The sequence below is a fragment of the Arachis hypogaea genome, chromosome 20, assembly GCF_003086295.3.
Source record: "Arachis hypogaea cultivar Tifrunner chromosome 20, arahy.Tifrunner.gnm2.J5K5, whole genome shotgun sequence".
Lineage (NCBI taxonomy): Eukaryota > Viridiplantae > Streptophyta > Magnoliopsida > Fabales > Fabaceae > Arachis > Arachis hypogaea.
Window position 1 is genome coordinate 131,864,317 of NC_092055.1, and position 27,420 is coordinate 131,891,736.

Consider the following 27,420-nt stretch of genomic DNA (forward strand, 5'->3'; position numbering starts at 1 on the left):
GATGATACTCATCAAAGGTTGAATTGAAGGCTGAAGCCTTTCTATATGTTTTTGAGAACATGAGATTATTAATAAAGAGCACTAGAAGTTATTGGATGAAAGACAAAAAAGGGAATTGAAACGTGATAGACCAAAAGCACGCTTGATATGATATATATGCACATATAATCACAAAGGGTCCCCACATGTCCAATGTCCAATGTTGCAAACCTCTAAACTTTAAAAACCTTGTATATCCTTTTTTCCTTTGTCTCAAATTCTTTTATTAGAGTACAAAGCTAAGTCTAACACCCCTCTCTTTTGGTCCCAATGGGGTCTATTAACTTTATAATATAACATATTTGTTTTTCAATTTCATCAGTTTATATGTACTAGATGATAAATTTGTATAGATGCTCCAAAAGTTGCCAATGTATGTGTTACTGTGTTAGAAAGTTGATGGGTTATAAAGTTCTGCTATGAGATAAGAACCCTCCTTGAGGCCCTTTTCTTTTTTAAATTATTATCATTCAAATTGTTGAGACATTGCTTTAGCAATTTTGAAAGAGAAAATATTTGTGGTTATGTTTGTAACTGTGGGATCTTGGATTTTGCAGCCTGACAGCATGATTGTGGTTGAGAAAACTCAGCTATGATATCATAGATTCATGTTATGCATGTGAAGATTTTTTTTTTTTTTTGTTTCTTACCATATTTTCTACTAACCATGTCAACGACTAATCCATCACAGATTTAAGCTAATTTAAAGGTTTGTATTTGTCCAATGAGTTGAAAATTTTGAAATATTTCCTATAAAGTTATCTGTATTTATTCACAACAATAATCAGTTAAAAATGTCATTTAAGATAAGAGTTTATATTAATAGTATCCTAAATTCTTAATAAATCAAATTAATTTTTTTTAATTGGTTTTGGCCATATTTATATGATACTTTATGATTGATCAAGAAATTTTTAATTTTTTATCAAGTATTTTTTTTTTGTCCACGATATTTTCTAATTCGATAGACTTTATTAATAGATCTTAATGAATCAAGGTTGAGATATTTTTGGTACTTCATATCAAAAGTGGGTTAACTTGAAAAAAGAAAAAAGGAACCAAGCGGATATCCAAACAAATTTTGTTATCAAAAAAATAAAAATGAGTGAAAGTCACCCTAGTTTTAATTGAGATATCCCCTATAGTAGAACGCATAACACTAAATGACCTATAATTATGATAGTATTTGCAAGAATCAATAAGTCAAATTATCAACTAATTCATCCGTTTAAATAAGTATCAATGATTTAAATTCTATAATATTATTATATATGTAATAATCTATTAGTTATAACTCATCACAGACCTGAGTTAGGAAATACAGTAAAAAACCCCAAAAAAAAAAAAATTGACTGTATTTGAGAGGCAAAATAATACCGAGAGTGAAAGCTAATTATATATCATAAAGCAGTTCAGCAACTTCATTGATAGTACTACTTTACAAGGCTTAACAAAGCCCTCAACTTTGATTAAAGTTTTAACAGCTCCAGAAATTCAATCACCAACATAGTCTATTCTTAACAATTACACTTGAAATTTGACAACTAAAATTAGCTCAAGTTTCATTCTGCCATCAGTAAGACTTATCTACATATTAAGTTTGTAATTAATTATGCAGAAACTTGAAATTATTAATAAAAAACTGCAGAACAAGTTACATTACTCTAGAGAAAATTGCATACAGTAGTCAAGTTTAATTATACTGACATTTTTCTATCTCGGGATAGAAATCGAGGGAAAAAAAAAAAGAAAAAATAAATTTTATATATATATATATATATGGGCTAGAGTGACTAGCTACTATAACAGAAAACTCAATTGTCAATGAGACCATGTTATGCTTCAGTAGAAATTAGAGGAAGCAAAGATGCAAGGAACTTGAAATTTCGAATGGAGACTAAGAAGCGCCTTTGAGTTTTGATTTGCTTCAGTTGCAGAAAATAGTTGAATCCTCATTCCTCATGCCTTGAGATCACAAATTGAATTATTGATATCAGCACCTTTTTGCAGACAAAGATATAAAAGCTGCATAGAGAAAATGAATAGATTCAGATATGAGTTCAGATACTGAACTATCTGAGGGGAAGCAGCAGGTGTGAACAATCAATATGCAAAAGCACCAAGACCTTATATAATACAGACATTTTGAAATTCATCTTTAGGGGTTTTTACTTCTTCTTTTTTTTAAAGAAAATTTCTGATGTACAGATTTATGTTAATCGACGGTCCCTTTATTGATTAGTTTAGAAAATTGTAGCTCCTAATTCATATTCAATTTTTCATGCTTGCACTCAAAATTCAAAATGCACAAGAAATCATGGTGACAGACCTGATGAGCAACCTCAGCGAGGGATCGAATATCTCTCTAGAAGGTTTATCAGATTTTCTTCTCAATCCTCTGCTTCACTGTGCTTTTCTCGGAACCAGTCTGTGCATCTGCAGTTCCCAAAGATTCCTTTTTTCTTTTCCTTTGGAAAGTATACTTCAGAAGCCTCCCAGGGGATCCACCATTTTCTTCAAATGCTTTTGGATTTGCCAAATTAATACTCAAAGATGGAATATCAACAATCTCAACTTTCGCCGTATTACTCAGACCTGCTAAATTCTTTGAAGTGCTCCCTTCTAAATCGTTATCCTTCTCAATGGCCTTCTCTAACAGTTCATATTTATTAACTGCCTGTAAATTTTCTTTAACAGAAGCAGATTCATGCACAGGTCCTACATTTGTCAAGGGGGGAGTAGGCATCATCCTCGCAACATATTCATCGTAGCTAGGCTGCTTAAGAACAAGTGACGGTTTACAATGTGCAGAAGCAGAAGATCTGATTCTTACATGTCCACATCTTTTATTTCTTTTCAATTTGCAAATGGCACAAAGCTTGATAGAAGGTAGAGAGCATGCACCTTTGCTGGATTTACATTTTTCACCAAGATGTATTCTACAAGATGAATGAAAGCATGATCTACAATATGAAAATCTCTTCCTTGTTCGACTTTTATGGAATTTGACATGTTTCTTCATCTCCATTTTCTTTGCTCCGGTACATGGGGCACTAAGTCTTTTCTTTAGACAAATATGTTGATTGTGCTCCTCTCTAGAGAGAAGCTTCTCATCCAGCATGTTTCCTTCCAGTGCACAGACCCTCTGAGTACATCCATTTTTGCAAAGTTCAGATTTCTTGCTTCTCATGATGATGGAAGCAAAATCAGGTTTACGAGCATAGAAATCTTCTAAGTTAGGGATGCACAATTGTTCTGATTGTTTTGGCAAATTATTGCAGTTATCATCCACAGGCTTCAAAGTCGGGGATATGGTCTTTACGTTGCAATTTGTGATATGATCTTGATCTTGATTAGGAGAGGATACTGAAGTCTCGGGTTGTGCATCCTCTTCAACAGATGGAGCGCGATTTATGTTTTGCTCATCAAAAGATTGGATCTGACTAATCTTTGTCTTCTCTAACTCGTTGTATACTTGTTTTAACTCTATCCTAAGATCCGTTATAACATCCTCTGCCTCATTCAATTGTGCTTCAAGCTCTTCAATTTTTCTTTGCTGGTTAATTGACGCTCTCTCTGCTTCAGCTGTCTGCATACGAAGAAAACATTGTTTATGGTACTTTGTCTCTCTGAAACAAAAAACAAATGCAAATATTTGAAAACAAATATACAAAAATTATTCCTCAAGTACATTCACATTTATAATCCAAGCCATTTAGTAAACAATTCTTCTTGCAGAGGACTCAAGATGTGGAGAGTGTGGCCTCCAATCCTCCATTAAACTTTTAGGATTTTGGTTAGTAGGTGCAATTATATTAATGCCATGAATAACTCCGAATTCAGTTTCAACATAGGTAAAAGGAGTGAAGGGACAGGTTTGAAGTATAAAATGGACAAAACTTTACCCTTCAAGTCCTTCTCTTTCCGACATGTCCCTTCAAAACCAAAACTCGCAAACACATGCAACCCAAAGCAGGATGACATCTCACCAGACAAGCAGCAAAATAAAATTTTTTCTTTCATGATTATTAAACACAAAAGAAGAAAGGAGAAAAGCCGGGGCAGTCCTGTAGAGAATCAGTCTGCTCATACTTCATTATAATTATTATCCGAATTTGACAGATTACTAGTTATCCAAAACATAAGTAGAAAATAACTGGGGCACTACTGGAAGATCCCATGTCAGCAATCAGCTACCATAAAATTTTAATCTGTAAAGGTCCATAAATCCGTTGTTATATCTTTAAGTCTTTAATATATTCTATTATGCAAATTCTTTGTTAACATATGTTGAAATTCAACTTTGCTCATCAGACTGTAGGGGGCAAATTCTTAAGAACAGTTAGTTATAGAAGCTTGACAGCTTTTGACAATTCAACTCTCCTCAGTCCTCACCTCATGTGTATTTTATGTGTAAGTGTAACAACCTTGATACATATGATTTATATGCTTCAGCTTGGAGCAAACATTATATATTACTGGATATATTTAATTTCAGTTTTTATCACTAGCTTCCTAGATTCCTGTTCTAGATTAGATATTGCATATATATATATATATATATATATAGGAGATTTAGTTTATTTTTCTAGTAATACTACATTATGTACCAAAAGAAATTAATATTTTAACAAATTCATTCCTGATTAAAAAAGAATATAAAAAATATTGGGTCCCTAAATAACCATGTTCATAAGAAGTTAATCATTTTGCTCCAAACACAGGGATACAAGACAGACGAAAGGGGGGAGATGGCAAGATTATATGAAAAACAAAATTAACACTACAGTTCACCGTTCGAAAGCCACAATGAAGGTAAGCAATTTGACAACAAAACATTTCATTCTAATGCACCACAAAGAACCATCAAAATCTGTATCCATCAAACCACATTTGATACCTAGGATCTTCCATTTCAGACTCATAATTAAACTCAAAGGATAGCCTGGTGCACAAGCATCACACATAAATGCACCGAGAAGGTCTGCCTCCAAAGAATGTGTAATGTAAGAAGCTTAACCTTATAATTACATCAACCACACAGCTTGAACTAGTGATAACAATGTAGCTATGAACTCCATCATAACATTTTTTTTAAGATTAGTCCCTTTTATCCTCATGTCAACTATTTTTTGGATTTTTTCGGTTTCTCACATATCATATAACCAGAGGAAGAGTGTGATCTCAACTATCAAAGTCTCTAAAGATTAAAAAATAAAATAAAAGAGCATCAGCAATCAAACAAAAACATCAATTAAACAGTAATAGTAAGTATGAAACCTTTGCATCAAGCATATGCTTCAATCTAAGCATCATTCGAAGCCCCTCTTCTTTGGTCCATTCGAGTTCATGGCGAAATCCATGGATCCTCCATTCTGAAGCCATTACCCTGACTGCGGCCTCTTTTCCAGTGTTAAGAATCACATCTGCATAAGCCTTCTTCAAGGCGACCAATTTCTGTGTAGAAAAAGAAAAACTAAATTCTTACGCAACAAAGGGTCTCCTACTTTTAAAAGAGCTTAAGAATTATGAGCTAAATAAGTTTATACAAAACTAAATAAATAAATCTTTGAATTTCAGATGTTGTAGAATCAAACTGAAAAAAAAAAAAAAGTGAACATCAAAGTTAGTTAGTTAGTTAGGTTTACTTTTTCTTTATTTCATTTACCTGAGTTTCTTCTTCTAGCTTTTGCTGCTGCATCATGAAATTGGAGTTAGGTTCCGTTACAGTTTGCGAGAAGAGAGAGGGTTCTCTGTATGTTCCCTCCATTGCGGTTTGTTTTCGCTGGCAGCTACCAAACAGTGAATTTTGTTTTCGGTTACGGAAATCAAAAAAAAAATTAGAGAATGGGCGTGTTGAAATGGTGGTTTTACGAATATACCCTAGTTAATATTTTTCAAATTGGAAGATCGCGTTCGGCGTTTCCATGGACAGTTACCTGTTAGTAATTGCAAGATGGTTTAAGTTTTCTGGTTGTCGTCGCTCCATTTTTCTGGTGAACGACGTCGTTCGGTTGAGTTTTGATTTGAGAGCCTTTTTTTTCTTTTTGAATTTTAATTTTGAGTTTTTAGTTCACTTAGCCGGTTAGCCCGTTGTATCTGACGATCTTCCCTCCATTGCTCTTTGATTTTACAAATCTGCCCCCGCTTGGTGGTTTTCAAAATCAAGGCGCGTCTCCAGTCGTTACCTTCAGTTACTTATCAATTGATTATTGTTTTATAGTTTGATTGTCTTTCTTTGATAGTTCGATTTGTTGAAAACATTATTAGGGTCTGTTTTGGTAAAACCTTCAAACCTTTGGAAAGATTGTTTGTGCTTTTTAAAAATAAAACTATTTTATATTTAGTAAATTAATTTTACGTTTAGTAAATCAAAAAATTCATATATTTATACTTGTAATTTTAAAAAGTTAAAAGTACTTTTAAAAATAATTAATAAAAATTTTTTAAAATTAACTTGTATTTATCAAAATTAAATTATCTAATATAATTTCATACATTAATTAATATTTAAATTTAATTCTTACATTAATGTTTATTATAATATTTTTAAATTTTAAAAATTAATTTTACCAAACACATTTATTATTGCTTGTACTTATTAACAAATATTTTTTATTTATTTATTTTTTTTGTTTCCAACAGTATCCCCAATCTGACAGGTCAAAAACTAATCCGTCGCAGATTAGAGTTCCATTTAAGGATCTATCACTGGCCAATGAGTTGCTGCACAAAGCGGGATTCAAACCGCCGACACTTATTTAAGCGGACGAGTGAGCTGACCACTCGACTAACCCAAGTTGGTTATTTAATTTATCAAAGATGCTACAACTTTTTAAAACTAATTTTTATAAACTACTTTTCAAAAATAAAAACTTTACCAAACTAAGTCTAGCAACTTCTTATGCGTAATTTCGAATCCAAAATTTCTTATTAAAAAATTGTAATTCTTAAGCCCAAAAATAAGAACCGAATTCAGAAATCTATTCGCATTACCATGACCTCGCCTAGTGGGAAAAAAGATAGCCTTTGTTTCTCTTTTTCTTTTCTTTTTTTAGCAAGAAAGAAGCTCAATCCATCCAAAAAAAGTATTGAAAGCTGAAAGGTTAAAATGCATCTTCAATCTGTCAGTAGAAAGCCCTTTGGTAACAAGTTCACAGACCAATTCTGCCCTCTATTTGACCACTGTATTCGAAAATGGAAACACAAACCATTCACTGTATATAACGTTATTATTAGGATTCTTTGATTTGACCAGAAAATCCAGCACCTCACATTCATAGAGAAAAACATTCAAGTTGCCCAAAGTTTGAAGCAGTATAACAGCCTTATGAGTGAAATTTGCAAAATGGCTCTGATAAATGCCACACCAAATGTTAAGTTACCGCATAAACGAAGTTAAATCTGAGGTAAATGAGTTGGTGGATCAGCTGGGATATCTGCACTTGCCTGCCATGTTAACACGAAAGTCGATTCAGTAAACTTCTTAAGCAACAAGATCATAGCAGCAATATCTTATGGTTTTAGTATTATTGTCAACCACTAAAGTATGATTCGTGTGTTATAACTACAACTTTAGGTGAACTCTCAAATTTGATAACCTTGTTAATAGATAATTATTTGTCTCAGAAAGAATCAGAAAACAAAACTTATCTTATTTCTTGGGAAAAATATTTGTTGCCATACCTGAAGATATCTTGTTAACATAGTTGTAGTACTGAAATTAAAGCCTTGAATTGGTTCCTTCTTTGTACGCGACGCATTAAGTTGCTTTCTCACTTGAGTAGCTAATGACTGCCACGGAAAAAGAAAAGATCAGGATCAGTATGCAATGAGAAAATTGAAGTTAATTACAAATGCACATACACAATGCTTATTTCATTAAAACGAAACAACTATGAGAGCATATTGTTCTGCAAGCTCAAGAACTAAGAACATTAAATCATCACTAATCTAAATAATACACACCTTCCCCAGTTCCACTCCCCATTGATCAAAAGAATTGATGTTCCATATGAAACCTTGAACAGCAACTCTATGTTCATAGATTGCTAACAACTGCTCAAAAGCAAATAATATTAGTAACAAGAACTCGAGTTGTACACGCCTCATTAAAGAAAACCATTTGCTGAATATAAACTGCTTAACAATGGAAAACCCAAATCACGATATTCCAAATGAAAAGCAGATTGCAAGAATATTCAACTTCCCATGAACAAGAAACAATGTTTTCGCTTTATTTATAAATCACAATCACAATAAGCAGATGGGGCATGAACCTGTCCAATATTATAAGCATTCAATGATGGAAGCAGAAGACTGACAGACGGCCGATTGCCAGTGAAGGTCTGCAGGGAAAAAAAATGCAACACAAAGGGACCTACTTATTTTGTAACTTCAAAATGTAATACAGGAGCATTAGGGAAATTACCTTGTGTGCCACAAGATGTGGTGGAACATTCTCTTTTTGCAACTGTTCTGGTGTCTGTAAAAAGATGATTAATTGTAAGCCTCAAATTAACCGAAACAATTTCATGTGATATGTTTGACATTAAATCTCTGCTGCTGAATTTTATTTTTCACTTTCTTTGACAACAATGCTATATAGCACGATAATTATCATAAAAATGCAAACATTAGAGTAACATGATAATCTCTGTGTGAACATGTTAATCTAATTGCTAGATATTAAAAATAATAATCAACTTAAACACTTCATTAGGAAAGGGATCTGATGATAGGAGTGGACTAAGATAATATAAGAGAGACATCATGAATATACCTTCCCATAGGCAAGGGCATCTGGTTGTGCAAAGAAATTTGACATTAGCTCATCATGATTGCTCACTACCTCACCTGCACGAAGCAAATCAATTATAAATTGTGTTCTCAAACACAGAATAAAAGCATAAACTTCCAACCATCAATCATTTATGATAAAAATTTGATCAATGAAAAAATAAGGGGAACTCTACCTTTCAGGTAAACAGGTTGCTGACTTTTCACAACTCCAATAAAATCACAAGGAATAACACGGCCCTACAAATTATAAGACTTGATTTAAACAGCAAAGTTCATTCAACAAAGAGATAAATCTAAAGCTATAGTAATGAGCAGGATGTAAGGCATGCCACAGAACTATTGTTATTACTAATTAGACTACAGGATAGTTAGTAAAAATAGATTTTAAATTCTATGCACCTTCAGCACAAAACTCTTTTACATTGACATCCAATCTGGTGCTGCCACGTAAGTATCTTGTTAACATAGTTGTAACACTTTCATGGAAAATTTTTATGGATTTTCGTCCTCATCAACCATAATAATCAATTAAAACTACATATTAATGTTCAAGAAACACAAACTAACATTCAAATACAAATTATAGCAAAATATCTCTACGTGTATCACCTGGTGTATAAGTTGATAAAAACTGTGTTGCCCGTTTGTTCCTGGTTCACCAAAATCAATCTCACCAGCCTCAAATGGTAGAGGTACCCCATCAATAGAAACTCCCTTTCCATTACTTTCCATGCTGACCTAATTTCAAACAAACAGAAAATATAAGAACAGAAAAAATAACAATAAATGCGCCTGAGGCTTCAAATCACAAGGCTGTAACAAACAAACCTGTTGAATGTGTGGGGCAAGCTTCTCCAAGGCTTGAGAATAAGGTAAGATAGCCTAAACCAAAATTTTTGTTTGTCAAAAAATGATTGATAAAGAATAAAGAGATAGAGAAATACTTTTAATATAACAGAACATTAGGTACTCACTCTGGCAGGATATCCAAGGAATGAGACATTCCATACGCTCAACAACCCGAGAAGCACCTGGGGCATTGACATTGTTATTGATCATGTCATCTTCTTGCACTTGTTAAAGAAACATCTTTAATATTCATCACTATCTACAAAGCAGTTGTTTTTTCAAAGGAGAGATTACTTGTTACACTGTAAAAGTAACACATTTTGGGTGCAAAGAATCCTATATCAAATAAGGTTGAGTAAGCAATGGATGAAAATAGAGAAGATCAAAAGAGTGAATTTAAGGGAGGTTGCAAAAAAAGAGAAAAAAAATAGGAGATTAAATGGTTAATGAATAGGAAAAGTATGATTACGAAAAGGGAGTCATAAATATTCCTTTCTCCTAATTGATTTGAGCTCTACTACAAAACTCTGTAATTATTACAATGTTAAAATTCCATTCTGTGAACTCCACCTAGTAGCTTAATCTTTAGGTAGGGTTGGTTCAGACAATCACTTTCTAACATGTTTATAATAAAATAAACAAATGGCTTAAAGTTGGTGTAACAACATATGCAGGAGTTCCACAAGTGTAATTAAAACAACAGAGAAAAGGTGGTTAGTTAAGGGGCTCTTACAGGTATATTTTTTTCAAATGGTTCTGAATGCACATGTTGATCAATACTGGAAGCTCCCTTTAGAAACCTTCACAAAAGAAATAAAATATCATGTACAAACCAAGAACATGGATATGGCCTACACTTATGTCAAATAGCACAAAGAAATTAATAAGTGGATCTCTTTAGTGCCTTCGAATTGACGCTACTCCCAAGAGTACACCATATTATCGTTTGGTTGATCATACAGAAATATCAGAACGAAATATTAGAACATTTTAGGCATTGTACATGACATACTATCTGTTATAACAACATAGAGTTACAACAATGTTTTAGAACCATACAGATTGAGCAAGACGATTTCTGAAAGCATAGATTCACAAAAATATATAACTTATTTTGACATCAAACACCCTTTTATTATTATTGGCAACAACATTAATAAGCCTTGTTCCATCGGGAAAGATCAGCTATATGGATCAAACAATTTCATAATACAATATCGTAGATCATATTTAGGTTTAAACCATTAATAATTGAGTGAATACCCCATCCGGCCCCTGACAATTATCTCGAAAGGACAACGAGGCCCCCAAGAAAAAAAAACACCCAATCCGGCCCCTGATAATTTTTTTTAAGGACTGATTAGCCCCTGTGTCAAAAAAAATAACATTAATTTTTTTTTGGCACAGGGGCCTCGTTGTCCTTTCGAAGTAATTGTCAGGGGCCGGGTTGGGGTTTTTTTTTTGTCAGGGGCCGGGTTGAGGTTTTTTTTTTGTCAGGGGCCTCGTTGTCTTTCGAGGTAATTGTCAGGGGCTGATTTGGGTTTTATTCTTAATAATTTTGAATTTATCCGTTATGGCTTTTGTATATCTCACATTACCTCTAGCTATAGAATTACTTCCCATTGATCTAGTCTCCTTAATGCGGCCTCTAGAAGCCTTTTCCATACATGTCAAAAGCACCTAGATAGGATTGTCCAATTTTCTACACAAATGGTACTACCGCAACTCCCTTTCTCCAATGTGCTCATTTCTGATTTTATAACCTATTACAAGACCATATGCATAAGAATAATTAATTTTTCATCTACTAAGTCATCTAAAGATGTTTGATCCATGCCATGAAGATTGGGCACGTTAGAGTGATGCCTGTTGAAATAATGGTAGCTCATCCCAGGTGATTTGGACATGTTAGAAGACCAGAAAAAGTACCCAGTCAAGAGGGTAGATTAAAGGAGATAGCCCAGTGGTTAATGAGGTGATGAGAAGAGAATTTCTATTTATTTATTGAATTTCATTAAGATGAGGAGAAGGATAATACAAGGTGAACAGACTAAGTTCAGAGATGAATCATGATATGGTGCAATGGTGTCGTTTGATCATGTAGGCAACCCTACCGAATAGAACAAGGCTTTATTGTTACTGTTATTGTTTCACCTAAAGATGTTGATTTTGTCTTCTTTTCTAATATAATGCTAACTAGAGAGCATTAGACAATAAGTGCCAAGACTTCCAAAATAAATGAATTAAGCTACTGAAAAGACCATTATATCAAATACTAAATTGCATACTTCTCAATTACTGGGAAACCATATTGTATTGATAAAGGCAATACTCCAACAGCACTGCAAACTGTAAGCAACATGAGACAGAAGCCAAAATCAGAAACATTTAGTAACTCAAATATAGCTATTTAAAAACTAGAAATCAAAAGAAGTAGATAAATACTTACCACTATATCGGCCACCAACCCAATCCCAAAATGCAAAAGCATTATTAGGGTCAATGCCAAACTTTTCCACAAGCTGCATTGAAGATGAGAAGAAAAGATAAAACAGGCTGAGCCTAAATAATTGATAAATAACTCTATACTATCAAATGCAAAAAGCACAGAGCATATGAATATACCGTAAGATTAGTACTGACAGCAACCATATGTTTTGCAACTGCTGAGGGCCTGGAGACAAAATGTAATCATAAGCCAGTTAGAGCCTTAATAGCACTAGTCTCGAACATATAGCCTTAATACTTCACTTACCCGAGAGCAGATGAAATCCATTCCCTGAGTGTTCGAGCATTCAACATTGTTTCGGCAGTTGTAAATGTCTTTGAAACAACCACAACTACAGTATTTTTTTTATTAAAATAAATTAAAAAAAATCTTAAAAGTAAAATATAAAGGGAAAAAGGAAGGAGAAAAAAAAAAAGAAAACTAGCTACCTAGGGTTGTTTCAGGATTTAATCCCGTGATATTTCTGGCAACATCAATTGGATCAACGTTTGCAAGACTGCATAAGGAAGCAAATGCAAGAAGAGGATGGTTTTATGATATGGTATAAATGTAGCTTTAGCACAACAAAGTTCAAACAGCACATATCACATAATTGCAGTTACAGTATAACAACCAATAATAAACAAACAAGGACATAATATAAATATTAAATCTCTACCTTTGCCATTAAATGGTACATTGGCACATTAACACAGTTTAAGAGAGCCTCAAAGGCTCAAACAGCTATCTAATTTTGTTAACGAACCCACTCATGAGCACGGTGCATCCTTTTTGGCAAGATAATCAGCATTGCATAAATCACAGGGTACCATTAAATGAAGATTCTGGAAAAGGTCTGGTATAAATCTAAATCACCATTGTCACCACTAAGTATGAGACAGAATAACAGTGGGGAGGTGCAGGGGAACTGTGGAATGTATCTCAAATGTTCGCATAGACATAATTATAAATCTAGAACCATACATGTAGTAGTGTTAAAAACCAGAATTTGGGAACCAAAACAATATTAGAGACTTACAAGCGCAGCTGACGTCCTCTTGAAGATTCACTTGCTTCAGGATCTGTAAGATGTAATACATAAATATATACTTTCAACATTACTACTTGTTTTAATATAAAATGCATTGTTCTTATGTTCGTATGTATATAGAGGCATAAACATAAGTATAAATACTATGAAGGGAAACAATAATAATATAATGCCACTAAGAGACCAGAAAGCATCAACAACCTGTTTGTAGAGCAGTGTGCACAAAAAGTGGGCCTAAGAAGCTACCACCAATACCGATGGCAACAACATCCTTCAGTTGCTTTCCTGTAGCTCCAACCTACAAAAATTCAATTAAAACCCTCAAGTTAAGAAATGTCCATATATGAATATTGACAAGTATATTCTTACCCAAGATCCACTGCGAACCCGCTCGGAAAACTCCTTTATTTTGTCCAGCACTTTCCAAACATCAGGGACAACATTCTTTCCATCACTCTGTATAACAGCATCCCTTGAAGCACGAAGAGCAACATGAAGCACTGACCTATTCTCAGTGCTATTTATCTGAAAGTCAAGTAAAAGTGACCCCCCGGAAGATGTTATAACTCGAAAAATGAAGGAAATGAATCCATAATGTATATATGCATATGCAGAGTTACAAAGATTCCTGGATTAGAGGGAGCATTTCAATGAAGGGGCCAAAAAAATAGTAAGAGATTTATAAAACGTTAAGTTTGCCATGAGTATAAGTGTGGAGCCCATTGGACAAGCACACAAGCACTTACATGCTCCCCATTGTACATTCGGCCTATCTTCTGTTTCAGGGATGCAGCCTACATCACGCCAAGGGAAAAAAAAATAATGAGTTAACTTTGTTTCAGTTTAATGATTGACTTTTCTTTAAAGAGAGGATCATCCCAAGTGGCAACAGATTTTTTTTTCAATAAAGAAAGAAATAAATTGTCCAAATACCTAAAAGAAGTGAACTGACCTCAGCCAATTTGAAGAGTTTTCCCACTGTTTCAAGGGTAGCCTGCTGTCTTGAGTAGTCCAATAGAATCCCATCAAACTCCCTTCAAAGAAAGAAAATCAGAAGTTTATAAATCACAATATTATCACATTGGTTTTAGGTCAGCTTAAAAGCATGAAATATTTCCAAATTGTGGGAATGGCAAACTCTGTATTTACTACAAAATGAGAAAAGAAGAAATCATCAGATTATGACTTCATAAAATGACATACACAGTCATGGACTGGGATCTAGCATCATCACGCAATAAATCTCGCAAATGAGTCTTTTTTATGTCTGCGACATGGGCCTACACAAAGGAGATTCACTTAATAGAATGTTTCACAATATTTCTGCATTATGCATGTCTAAGAAATAGTTTTCCTATTACCTTCAACTCCTTCCATTGCTCAGTGTCAGAGATTAGCGTGGAAGAAGCCATTTTAAATTATGACTGATAGATAGCCTGCACAAAGAAATTTCAAAAACATGTTATAGGCCAACTGTCTTTGAACAACTTCTTATCACAATCCTACAAGTTTTTTGCACCAACTGAAGCATGATGACACATTTATAGAGTATGGAAAAATAGAATCAAAAGCAGGTGGATTAGAATATATAAAATATTAACATCAAGGCGATGTACATAAAATGAAACTAACTATAGGATTCTAATTACTTGCATGACAACTCAATCTTAGCTTACATATCTATCAAGGAAATAAATCCCCGAGAGAAAATACCTTAAAGAAATGAACTTTAAAAGGATAGTTGTAAGAATTAATCCATAAAACCAAAGTAGCTGTAATTAGGATCATTTCAAGAAATTCTATGAGGTAACTCTTTGTTGACTTACCCCAATGAAAGCGATAAATTTCATCAATCCAGCCGTAGAATCATATCATATTATGATGCTAATCAAGCTTACCAAATTTTAGAAAATTCAGACATCAATAGATATGTAATCTAATATACATAAAAGGGTAAAAGTAAAGTGTTATAATGATATATCAAATCAATTCCAGCTTTAGAAAATTTTATTAGATTGGTTTATATAGTGAAATGTTGGAATTCAACGGTTGGATCGATGAAATTCATCTTGCATAAGAAGTTATTGACAATGTAAGTGAACAAGGGTTACCTCATATGTTTGTGTGTGTGTGTGTGTGAGAGAGAGTGTGAGAGAGAGGGAGAGAGAGAGAGAGTATTTCAAAATAGAATTTTGTGGAATGATCCTAATTACAGCTACTTTGATTAATCAAACAATAGCTTCCTCCAGCAGCATCAGCACTATGAAAGAAATAACATATGGTAATTGAGAGTTGAGACACAGATAATTCAAACGCTAAGCACAGTTAAACAATTTAACACTAAACAAAACTCTAGTTTATAGCAACAATCATCATGACAAAGAAGGTCCATTTTTAGCTACTAACATAGTGATTCAACTGCTACAGAAAATGAAAGAATCAGCAACTAAATCATCAATCAAACCCATCGGAGCATTTAGCTAAACACCAGTCCCAATAAAAAATCCCAGTTAAGCTGTTAATCATGATATTTAAATCAGTTATGATCCAATTCTGAACATAGATTTCCACCAGAATACGGAACATCAAGTTATGATCGAAACCTAAATTAGTGAGAATCACACGCACTTACACACTCACTCAAACACGCCAAATACTGAATAATATCAAATTTCATAGAATCCATCAAAACATGCAACACTGAATAATGCAAAAATCGAAAGAACAGAACAGAGAAACGGTTTGGTCCAAACCTGGACAAAGGATGCAACTTTGAATCGAGAACAGAAAAATGTGCGCGTATAATTAACCTTAGATTGTGATTTTGGATATGGAAGAGTTATCAATATGAGGTGAAAAGGTAGCGATTATTAAAAACAATTAAAAGAAAAAAAAAGGTGGATTCAATGTCTGTGGACAGAGTGACCTTAATAGAGATTTAGGGTTAATTATTAATTAGAAATTTAGAATCACTTGTTTTTTTTTTTTTTTCTTTTCTTTTGTTTTTTGCTTAACAATGGATCGATGGCACACAGATTCTCAGTTTCACAAAGACAATAAGACAACGCAGCATATGAATATGAAATTTAATTATTGGATTAATTATACAAGTAATGCTATACATCTAAGTCTTTTTGTTAACTAAATTTTAGTTTAACATAACAAAAATCAGTTATGATTAATATTATTTCAAATTTTATTGTTTAATTTACAAATCATCGTCACTGTCTATCACAAATAAGTTGTTCTTCACCACATGACGAACAACAGAAATCAGAATTCTATAATATAACTTTTCTATTCCGTTTTATTCCATGCAATTCCGATTTCTATAGTATGGTATTTTAAAAATCAATAAGATTCCTAAAAGGTTTGCTAAATAAATTTTATTTTTTTTAATCGTGCCTTTATAATAACTAGAGTTAAAAAACTATTTTCACTAACCATTGTAAATTTATTTCTATTGATCACTCCACCTTCTGATCCTATTTTTATATAGCACACACTTCTTAGTAAATTGAATTGATTTAATTCGATCTAATCAAATGCATGACTTTGCTAGTAAATCGAATCTATTATATTTGATTCTTTTTTTCCAAAGATAAAATTTTTATTCAATTTAACTTGAGAAAGAATAAAATGTCCAAATGAGACCATAATAATTCAGACAAGAAGGGAAAATTCCAAGGCTCAAAACAGGAGTAAATCCCTAAAATAGTCCTCCGGATTGGGCCCGTGTACCAATGTTGCCCCTCAGTTTTCAATTGCTCTAAATGTACCCTCCGGATTGAGCTCCATGCGAAATACAGGTCTTTCTACCCAATTTCGGCATGACTCAGCAGCTGGAGCGCTAACCTGGCGGTACCACCTCCACGTAGGACGCCCAAACAACGTCGTTTTGCTTGTATGGGGTGAATGAATTAGAACGGTGTCGTATTGTCATGCAGGGGTATTGAAAAGGTTTCTTGGGGAAGGGTTGTTCATTTGTTAGTCTTTCTTCTACTTCTCTTCAAACGTTTCTTCTCCTCTTCGTCCAAAGAATGCGGTCACGGTAGGGCACGTTCTTGTTAGTGATTTTCTGAGTTCATTGGCAGGAGAAGGAAGGACGCCAACCGTAGGAAGTTGGTGAACCAGAGGGTATCATCATTGTGAGCATCGACAAGGTTAGCACTGCAGTGACGAATTGAAATTAAAATTTTTTTTTTGGGTTTTCATTGATGGGTCTTTACTTGAGTTGTTGATTGAGGTGATTAAATCTTCGTTTAGTGTTTTGTTGAGATTTCTCTGTTGTTAGGTTTTTTGTGGTTACTATGTTAGCATGGGGTTTGGGTTGCTCTGTTCCTTTTCCAATTTCCGATGGTAGAGGAACGATTCAACCTTCCTGAAACGTGATTGTCACTCATGGTGGAAGAGGAGGAAGAAGAAGAATAACAAGAGGAAATCGAAGAAGAATCAGAGCAAGAACAAGTAGAAGCAAAAGCGCTATAGCAGGATGGCGAAGAGATTCATAAAGGAAGAAGGAAGAACTACGTTAGGGTTTATGGTTGGTGCCAAGGACTAAATTGGGAAATTTTTTAACGTATTCCACATCAGCTGGCCATTTCGGGTGTCCTACGCGTGCCAGGTCAGCGCTCCGGCTGCTGAGTCATGCCGGAATTGGGTAGAAGGACCTGTATTTTGCACGGAGCTCAAATTGGAGGGTACATTTAGAGCAATTAGAAACTGAGGGACAACATTGGTGCACGGGCCCAATCTGAGGGACCATTTTGGGGATTTACTCCTCAAAACAGTAAGCAAGAAAACATAATATCATCTAAGTGAGAAAGAATCCCTAAATCAAGAATTGGGAATGTAAGGAAGACACTTATGAGGAGAGAAACCACAAAAGTCTTCTCGCAACTTCATCAACTTCACCTGGGGGGCTGATTCTTTGATAAAAAAATGGTCTCATTACGGACACGCCAAATGCACCAGCAGTACATGCTCAATGCCAACGGACTCGTCATCTCCATCTCAGAATGGTACAGGTGAGTACGCTTTTGTTCCTAACACTAGTAGAAAAATTCTACTTCTTCCCCATGGTCCATACCTCTAAACGGACTTCTCAGCCATACTTGCTTTGCATGAACACAGGAGAAAAGACAGTGTATGATCGATTCTGTGGCAGCGCTACACCTTGGGCAAGTCTCAAATCTCTCAGGCAGACGCCGGTGAAGAAGCTCCATCACCGGAAGGCGCTCATGCAAGGCTCGCCATAGGAAGATGCCAATTTTGGGGGGAGCTTCAATTTTCACAAATTCACCCAAGTGTTTTTCCTTTGTTGGAGGTTCGAAATGAGCTCCAAAGGGGGGGTGACTGAACTGATAAGCTACTCTGTATTCGGAGGAGACTTCATATTTACCAGATTTATGAAACATCCATGTAAGTTTATCATTACCATCAACAATTTTGGTTAGTAAAATCGGGTTGCAGATTTGGGCTGGAAATATGCTTTAGATCATCTGCTGATTCCATTGTTTACTGGGGGATAACAGGTCGCTGACTCTGATTACTGCTTGGTTTATCGAGAAATCATTCAATTGCAGGGGAGGTGAAAAATCTTGAGGGGAAAGAACCCATGGATCGGAAAAGATGTTCACAGATTGACCAGTTTCGATGTTCCAGAGAAGACCTTTCTCAGTGACCTTACGGCCCTCCAACATACTCTTCCAACCCCACGAAGGTGAGTTTCTACTTTCTGCATTCATAATATCTCTGTATCTGTGCCTTTTAGAACTTGAGCAATTAGCGAGTTAGGTTGAGTTGCGAGTCGCCAGCATCGTTTTCCTAGTAATGCCAAATTTTGAGCACCCAAGTCTTTGAAACCCAATCCTCCATCCCTCTTGGGTCTTGACATAGTATCCTAACTCACCCAGGGAATCTTTCTTTCGGCCCCCTTCTGTCTTTACCAAAATTGTCTTAGAATTCCATGGATCTCTTGAATTAAGGAATCAGGGAGTTTAAAGCACGACAGCGTATAGATGGGTACTGCTTCACCCACTGCCCTTATTAGTACGTGCCGCCCACCAGAGGAGAGCAGCTTCCGTTTCCAGCCCTCCACCTTCTTCTGCACCTTATCCTTAATAGCACCAAAAGTCTCCTTTTTTTTATCCCTGAACAATAGATGGTAGACCTAAATATTTGTCCTGTGCGCCAATATGAGTAATATTCAGTAGCTCAGCCAGGATAATTCTGTGGTCTTGTGGAGTATTGTTGCTGAAAAACACAGACGACTTACTCAAGTTTATCTTTTACCCACTATATCTCTCATAATCATCCAACAGTTCCAAAATACGCTCACAAATATAGGGAGAAGCCTTGCAGAATAATATGGAATCGTCAGCAAAGAGAAGGTGATTAATTTTAAGGGAACACTTGCAAATATGAACACCCTGAATGATTCCGTTTTGCTTTGCCTTATGTAGCAAAAAGGATAAACCTTCTGCACAAAAGAGAAAAAGATATGGAGACAGAGGGTCACCCTGTCAGATGCCTCTGGTTGGCCAGAAGTAACCATACGGTTGTCCTTCCACAATAACAAAGTAAGAAACAATCATTGCAACTTCCTGAATCCACCTTACATCAAACCCCAATTTTTCCATCATAAACCATAAGAATTGTCATTCCACCCTATCGTAGGCTTTACTCATATCCAGTTTAAGATCCATTTCTGCTTCAATACCAGATCTCTTTGTTTTCAAATAATGCATATATTCATGGGCGATTAGAATATTTTCCAAGATTAACCTCCCTTTTAAGAAAGCACTCTGATTTGGACTCACGAGGTAATTCATTGTGGCTTGAAGTCTATGAACCAAAATCTTCGATATAATTTTATACACAACAGTGGAGAGGCTGATAGGTCTCACCTGGGACATAACCCGTGTGTCAGGGACTTTAGGAATGAGGCAGATCTGAGTGTGGTTGAAGCACTTTAGCATTCGACCTCCCAAAAAAAAAACTCTTTACTACTGCAAATACGTCTCCTTCTATCATGTCCCAAAAAGTGTGAAAGAACTTTGCAGTGAATCCATCATCTCCAGGGGCACTCTGGGGATGGATACTAAATGTAGCTCTCTTCACTTCTTCCTTTGTAACTGAGCGAAGAAGGTTACGGTTCATAGTTGGCGTAACCTTTGACTCAAAATCTTCAAAGACTCAGCTCGGATCCTCTATAGCTGAGGTCGTAAAGATCTTCTTGAAATAGGATTCCACCACTCTCACAATCTCTGCATTTGTGGATGCTATAACACCTTCATCACCCTCCAAACTCCAAATTTTATTTCTCCGACATCTGATTCTCGCAAACTGATGAAAGAATTTTGTGTTGCGGTTACCTTCCTTTATTTAGCCACTTAATCCTTGCCTTTTCCTTCCAATAGCTCTCTTCATTGAGATATGCTTCCTCCAGTTTCTTTTCCAAAACCGTGATCTGTTCTCCCCCAAGAATACCTTCATTTCTAAGATTTTTCAGCTCCTCTTTAATTTCTTAAATTTGCTTTTGAGAATTAGCTCTAGAGTTTTGTTGCCAATGGACCAAAGAGTGCCTGCACAATTTTAGCTTTTGAGCCAAAACAAACATAGGATAGCCCTTAACCACCGATCCCCATACCTCCTTGACTATGGTTTACTTCCTCATTCCAGCACCAGCGCTCCTGAAATTTAAATCTCCATTTTGTTCTCTCTAACGGTGAATTAGAATCTAGTAAGATCGGTGCATGATCTGAACCATCTTCATTAAGCCTTCGAACCACAGCGGTCGGGTAACGGGAGAGTCATTTGGCTGAACCAATCACTCTATCAAGCCGCTCTTGAATTAACTCCTGCCCCCCTCATTTTGTTTGACCATGTAAAGGGCTTTCCTACCATCCCTAGGTTAACTAAACTGTTCCCATTAATGAAGCTATTAAAATCTGTCACAGCTAAATCAGAAACTGCATTGCCACCCATTTTTTCTTGAAGGTTTTTAACAGTATTAAAATCTCCAAGAACTATACCCTTGCCCTCAAAAGACTACATTACCCCAGAAATAATATCAAATTGTTGTGCCCGAATCTGCTCTGAATAGCTGAAATGAACTCTAATTAGACCCCAAGCCTCTTATTTTGAATCATCCAAAACTCTAGCAGCCACAAAGAAATCACTTGAGCCAATCACCTCCACATTAATCCCTTCTTTTCATGCAAGTGCAAGGCCATCAGCTGCCCCTATTGGATTGCAAAGGAACCAATTTAGAAAACCACACGCTCTCAACTTCATTTCCACCTGGCGAGGTTAGTTCTTTGTTTCACCAGATAAAACCAACCTCGGGGGAGTGGGATCTACATATCCTTTTAAGATTTTGGAATGTCAGGAGTCTTCCCAAACCTTGACAATTCCAAGAGAGCACTCTCATATCACCTGGGACGCCATTTGACGGCCGGCACCCTCCACCTCAACAGTAGAATTCTGATCATCACTCAAACAGATCCTCTTGTTCGAATTGTCATTTTCCTAACCATTTAAACCCTGTTTGATACCACTGCAGGCCACACTTCTCCCATCTTGTCCCCTTGCTAGTTTTTTAAGTTTAACGCTTCTATTAGTCTTCCTTATATCACCAACATCTTACTGTTGCTGCTCACCCACCAAAGAGGTGTTAATTTATGGCAGACCACCTTTTTTAGCTGAACTTTGAATGGTCCTTTTAATGCCTCCTGAATCACCCACCACCTATTTATTAGCAGAAGCTTGGTATTAGACGACTTTTTCTTATCCTCCTTCATGGAGAGGCCCGAGAAATTATTAATAATCCAAGACGGCATGGGTTTCTTCTTTGGTAGATTTTCATATTCTCACTGGTCATTTTCCCCACTCTGTTCTCCTTCACGTTTAGTAACAACTTTTCTCCCTATCTGGTCAGCCTTTAGCCAGTCACCTATTTTGTTCTCCTTTACAGCACCTGCTTCTGCATCCTTCATGAAGATTTGACAATTTCTCGGTTCATGCCGTAATCGAGCACAATAAGTGCAGTATTTGCTAATCTTCTCATACCGCAGGCCTATATCTATCTCCTTATGGTTCAGACCTGCTAACCGGATACTGTCCTTGATCTTCTGTTTGCTGTCCATTTCCACCTTAGCTTTGATGATTCAGGATTCACCCCTCCTGACCTCATAAAATCCAATCTCTATAATTTTTTCAACATTACATGCCAGTTTTCTGCCAACTCCAATAGTCTTGAAACTCTCCGGAAGACCCCAAAGTTGGACCCAAATTGGTATGGATTGGATTAGTACCGCATCTTTCTGATCACTATCCTTCCATTTTCTCACATGAAGGATGTAGTCTTTAAATAACCAGGGGGATCCTTTGCTATGCGCACCAATTCCAATTCCGATTTGAAGAAAAATTGAAATTGATTTCCTCCTTTGTCTACCACTCTGAATCCCTCTAGTTTCCCCCAAATTGCCTTAAGAGCGTTCTCCATGGTGCCTACAGAAAACCTTTTCTTTGCAAAAATTCTCCCAATCAGACTGTTCTCACATGTCTCCCTTCCTTGCCTTATATCCTCTTCCTCCACAACAACCACCGTATCTCGTTCCTCATCACTACTTGCAGCCTCCTCCCTCGCTATCCCACCTCTTGTCTCCATGCCAACGACAGATTGTTGCTGACAATAAAGCAAAAGAGAAGAAAAAGAGAAGAAAAAGAAAAAAAAGAAGAAAAAGAGAAAAAAGAGGCAATAGCTCCAAGGAGCACAAAAACCCTAGCAGAGCACCTTAAACCTAATAGGTCTAGATTTGATTTACTATGAGCTATTAATTCTTTTAAATTGAAACTAGTTGTTTGGATTTAATACATGCATATAGATTCGATTTACACAATTTCGAGGTAAATCAAATTGTATTGCTTTTATTTATATAAAATCAAGGTAAATCGAATTATATTGATTTAATTTACATAGTTTTAAAATTTTTACGTTAGTTCTTTGTATTTAGAATATTTATATAAAATTAAAATCTTATAATTTGTTTTTGTGATTTGTCCAAATATATACGTATCTTTTATCGATTTTTTATTTTTATTTTGATGTCTTGAGTTAATATGTGTTTTTCTTTTTATAGTTTGATGCTCTTGTAGAAAAAACTGAAGGCCTTTCAGCACAATTAGATTCTGTGGCAGAACAAGTTGCTGAACTCAGGAATCGGCTCTCTACACAGGCTTTTCAATTTGACCAAGAACTCAAAACCTATATTGACAATAGGTACTTTGGCCCAGAGTTCCACAAGAAAAATAGAGAACTGGACCAAGTTAAAACCAAACTTCGTCAGATTGAGATGGACAGAAATAAAATAGCAGCACCTCAGGCTTTAGCTATTGACCCATTATCTATGTACCCTAAACCATATCCATCATACTCACCTGTTCTATTTCCCTTAGCATATTCACCACCTAAAATCCTAGACTATGAATCTATCTTCAAACCCACTTATCATTTAGCCAGACAAGCCAACACCAAAAAATATGTCTCTCCTCAAGGACATCGTTTCTCATATCAGCCACAACCACCTCACCAACCCAGATCTTGTCCTCCTTGGAAGCCAGGAAAATTTTTCAGAGAAGATACATCTTTTAATGCCCCTACAAAAGATAAGGGCATCAAAGAAGGGTCACCAGCTCCAGGCCAAACAATTAATACCCTTACTCTGGATAATCAAACACACAGTGAAGAAATCACTGATGAATCTGATGATGAGACTGCTGAATCCAGTGAAGAAACTACTGAATGGTCCAAAGAAGGCTATGAAGCAGACCTTTCAGCAATAGCCATGGTCAACCCTGTAGAAGAAGAAGAGGAAGAAATAACCTCTAAAAGAGATGAACCAGCAGCTTCAGTTAATCCTACACAGACAGGATCTTCAGAAGTAAAAACTTCTAACAAATAGTTCACCTTCGATGATATCCCACCATCAAGATACAGGGAAAGGTTAAATAAATTTGGTGCTTGGATTGAAACTACTATGGCTAATCCAAATCTTTCAAGCAGACAAGTCCTTACAGATTTCATAAATCGGATGACTGGCAATCTCCGAGAATGGGTTAACAACCTTTCTGAGTATGAAAGACTCCAACTCATTAATAGTACTTCTTCTCAGTTTTTGGGGATGCTACATCAATAATTCTTGGGAGACATTACAATTATCCAGAAAAGAAATTCCCAAGAATATTTTGAAATAAAGTGTTGTTCACTCAATAGAAAGGACTTGGAGAAACATTACAAGAGGATGGCTACTAAATATTATCCTCTTGGAGGAAATAATAATCCGCCACTTAAACAAGTTTTCATGACATCCTTGCCAGACGAACTTCAGCCATAATTACAACGGATGATGATGACTCTTTGCAAAGAAGTAGCCACCACCACCATTGGAGAAATATATCAGCTGGCTCTAGCTGCTCTGGATAAACTATGTGAACAATAACAAATGTTCAAATAGCTCAATCAAAATTCAAGTAAACTCAAAGGGGTATGCAATAAATCATACTTGAAGATCAAATGCAAAGAGTCAGGCATGTGTGAATGCAAGTCAAAGAAGAAAACACATTGGCAACCACAACCTAGAACATTCCAACAAAAGGCATTCAGAAGGAGAAGAAGGAAGCAAAGATACCGTTATTTCAAAAGAAGAAAATCCCATACTAAGTCAAACAAATGCTTCATTTGTGGAAAACAGGGTCACTTTGCTAAATCATGTCCTAATAAGACAAAGGAGATAAAAATGCTTCAGTCTTTAATGGATGCAGCTTCCATCGAGGATGAAGAAGGTCTTGAACCAGTACTTAAAGAACAAGAAAGCAAAGATGGTGAGACCCAATATGTTTTCCAAGACTCTGATTTAGGAGGAAGTAGTTCAGAAGAAGACCTCCCACCAAAAAAGTCAATCTTTACCATATCCTCTATCGCTTCCATCACCACAAGAATTCCTAAAGGATCAAACACCCAGAAAGAAGAGCTTGAATATCTTGGATCCTTGGGAATAAAATAGATTGATGGCACTCCCTGACCTCATTTTGATCTAAAGATCAATACGTCCATCTATGACAAACCAATAAGAGCTGTTGCACTAATGGATATTGGTTCTTGTGCCACTGTCATAAAATCACATATCTTACCAAAAGAAATGTGGGCACCTTTTTCTAAGAGATTCGCGGCAGCTAATAGTGAAGTCTTCACCATCAATCTCATTTCCAAAAAACCAATTAGATTGAAAATATTTGTAGGCCAAACCACTTGGCTTAGAGTACTGGGAAGTTATTTACCAGACAAAGAAATCCTGTTTGAATTTGATGCCTTTTTTCGAACCCATAGACTACACATTAAACCTACTGGCCTAAGTTACAAAGGGCAGTTCCTGCCTTTTACAGGAATACAAAGCATCCTTGAAATTCAAGAAGCTTCAAAAGAATACAAGGAGATCTAGCAACAACTCCTTAGTGCTTGGTGCGATAGTCATGATCAATTCAACCATCCTGCACCTTTGTGAAAAAATCCAGATTTTTATGTTCGCCTCCTTTTTAAAAGGAATGAAGACATCAACTCAACAAAGGTCACACATTTGGGAATGAATCCTGAAGATCTCAAGTTAGCAAAAGCTAAATGCGCAGCTCTCCTTGTTCAAGGACTCATTGAACCAACCAATTCTAATTGGGAATGTCAAGCCTTTTATGTTAAAAAAAGGGCTGAACAAAGTAGAAGAAAAAAGAGGCTTGTTATTAATTATAAGCCACTTAATGTCTTTTTACAAGATGATAAATTTCCTCTACCAAGAATCTTAGTTATTACACAAAGGCTGAGTGGAGCAAAAATATTCAGCAAGTTTGACCTAAAGGCTGGCTTTTGGTAAATTGGGCTCCATCCTAAAGATAGATAGAAAACAAAATTTTGCATCCTTGAAGCCCAATATCAATGGACAGTAATGCCATTTGGACTCAAAGTATCCCATCTCTCTTCCAAAAGGTAATGACCAAAATTTTTGAGCCCATATTACACTCCACACTCATTTACATTGACGATATCTTACTGTTCTCAAAAGATAACGAAGCTCATAAGGTGCTCCTGGCCCAATTCACCAAAATCGTTAAAAATCAAGGAATCACGCTATCATAAAAAAAAGAGCTCTCTTGTAAAAACAAAAATTGAGTTCCTCAGGATGGTCTTCGAAGATGGATTCTTTCAACCAGGAGATCATATTGCCAAAGAATTAATCCACTTCCCTGATGAAAACATGACGGTCAAACAAGTCCAACAATTCTTGGGAATTGTAAACTACATCAGAGACTTTATCCCAAATGTGACTAGACACACCAGCCAACTGTCAAAACTCTTGAAAAAGAAACCCTCCACCATTGGGACTTGAACAAACCACAGCTGTTAAAATCCTAAAGAAGATAGCACAAGACCCCCTCCTTTAAAGATTCCCAGCACAAGAAAAAGAATATTGCAAATAGATGCTAGTGATGAATTTTGGGGAGCTGTGTTACTTGAAGAAATTGATGGGACAAGACACTACTGTACGCATGCTAGTGGACAATTCAAAGAATCTGAAAAACACTACCATGCCACTTACAAAGAGATCCTTGCTGTTAAATGCGGGATAGAAAAATTCAATTTCCACCTCAGTTCTTATCATTTCACTGTGGAGATAGGTAACAACTGTTTCCCATCAATGCTGGAAATCAAGAAAAAGATTCTGCCAGACTCTCAGCTCTTGCGATGGAAAGACTAGTTCTCCTGCTATAAATTTGAAGTGAAACACATAAAGGGACACCAAAACACACTTGTTGATTTTCTATCCAGACCTACCAAGGAACCAATTCCAAAACCAGTCCATTATATTTGCACTATGAGCACATACAATTCTTCATACACCGATCCCTTTTCTGATTGCCCGCTTCACAGAAACCCATACAGAAGAAAGATTGGTCCTTTTCCTCTCAAAGCAAGACCCCAGACAGAATTTTAAATATATTGCCTAGCCAGACAAACCTTATTTTACTGACTACACCAACTCCTTATCATAACCCAAATCCATCCGAACCCAAGGTACTTCAACATGGATACCCCTTTTGCACTATACCAATAATCCAAGGACCTATACCAGAAGAAATG

At 35.8% G+C, this 27,420-nt stretch overlaps 2 protein-coding genes across 3 annotated transcripts; both read right to left on the reverse strand.

Annotated features, from left to right (window-relative positions):
- Positions 1 to 1,667: 1,667 nt before the first annotated feature.
- Positions 1,668 to 6,153, reverse strand: LOC112786395 (uncharacterized). 2 transcript variants are annotated; one of them, XM_025829774.3, is made up of 5 exons: positions 5,979 to 6,153; positions 5,708 to 5,831; positions 5,320 to 5,496; positions 2,369 to 3,628; positions 1,668 to 2,064 (listed from the first exon to the last, which is right to left on the reverse strand). In XM_025829774.3, the coding sequence occupies exons 1-4, from the start codon at positions 6,026 to 6,028 to the stop codon at positions 2,417 to 2,419; spliced, it is 1,563 nt and encodes a 520-aa protein (XP_025685559.1). In that variant the 5' UTR covers positions 6,029 to 6,153; the 3' UTR covers positions 1,668 to 2,064; positions 2,369 to 2,416. The 2 variants fall into 2 exon arrangements, with proteins under 2 accessions (XP_025685559.1, XP_072086224.1); XM_072230123.1 differs by lacking the exon at positions 5,979 to 6,153 and having other exon boundaries at positions 2,369 to 3,668; positions 5,708 to 5,902.
- A 977-nt stretch (positions 6,154 to 7,130) lies between these two features.
- On the reverse strand, positions 7,131 to 16,302 carry LOC112783069 (glucose-6-phosphate isomerase, cytosolic). Its single transcript, XM_025825823.3, has 24 exons — positions 15,983 to 16,302; positions 14,591 to 14,665; positions 14,433 to 14,509; positions 14,182 to 14,263; positions 13,976 to 14,023; positions 13,599 to 13,754; positions 13,431 to 13,527; positions 13,218 to 13,260; positions 12,628 to 12,695; positions 12,446 to 12,530; positions 12,316 to 12,364; positions 12,140 to 12,212; positions 11,979 to 12,039; positions 10,424 to 10,490; positions 9,816 to 9,872; positions 9,670 to 9,723; positions 9,451 to 9,579; positions 9,015 to 9,078; positions 8,822 to 8,895; positions 8,471 to 8,524; positions 8,319 to 8,387; positions 8,008 to 8,097; positions 7,726 to 7,833; positions 7,131 to 7,488 (listed from the first exon to the last, which is right to left on the reverse strand). Exons 2-24 carry the CDS (start codon positions 14,639 to 14,641, stop codon positions 7,438 to 7,440), a joined length of 1,707 nt encoding a protein of 568 aa, XP_025681608.1. The 5' UTR covers positions 14,642 to 14,665; positions 15,983 to 16,302; the 3' UTR covers positions 7,131 to 7,437.
- Between the last annotated feature and the right edge of the window lie 11,118 nt (positions 16,303 to 27,420).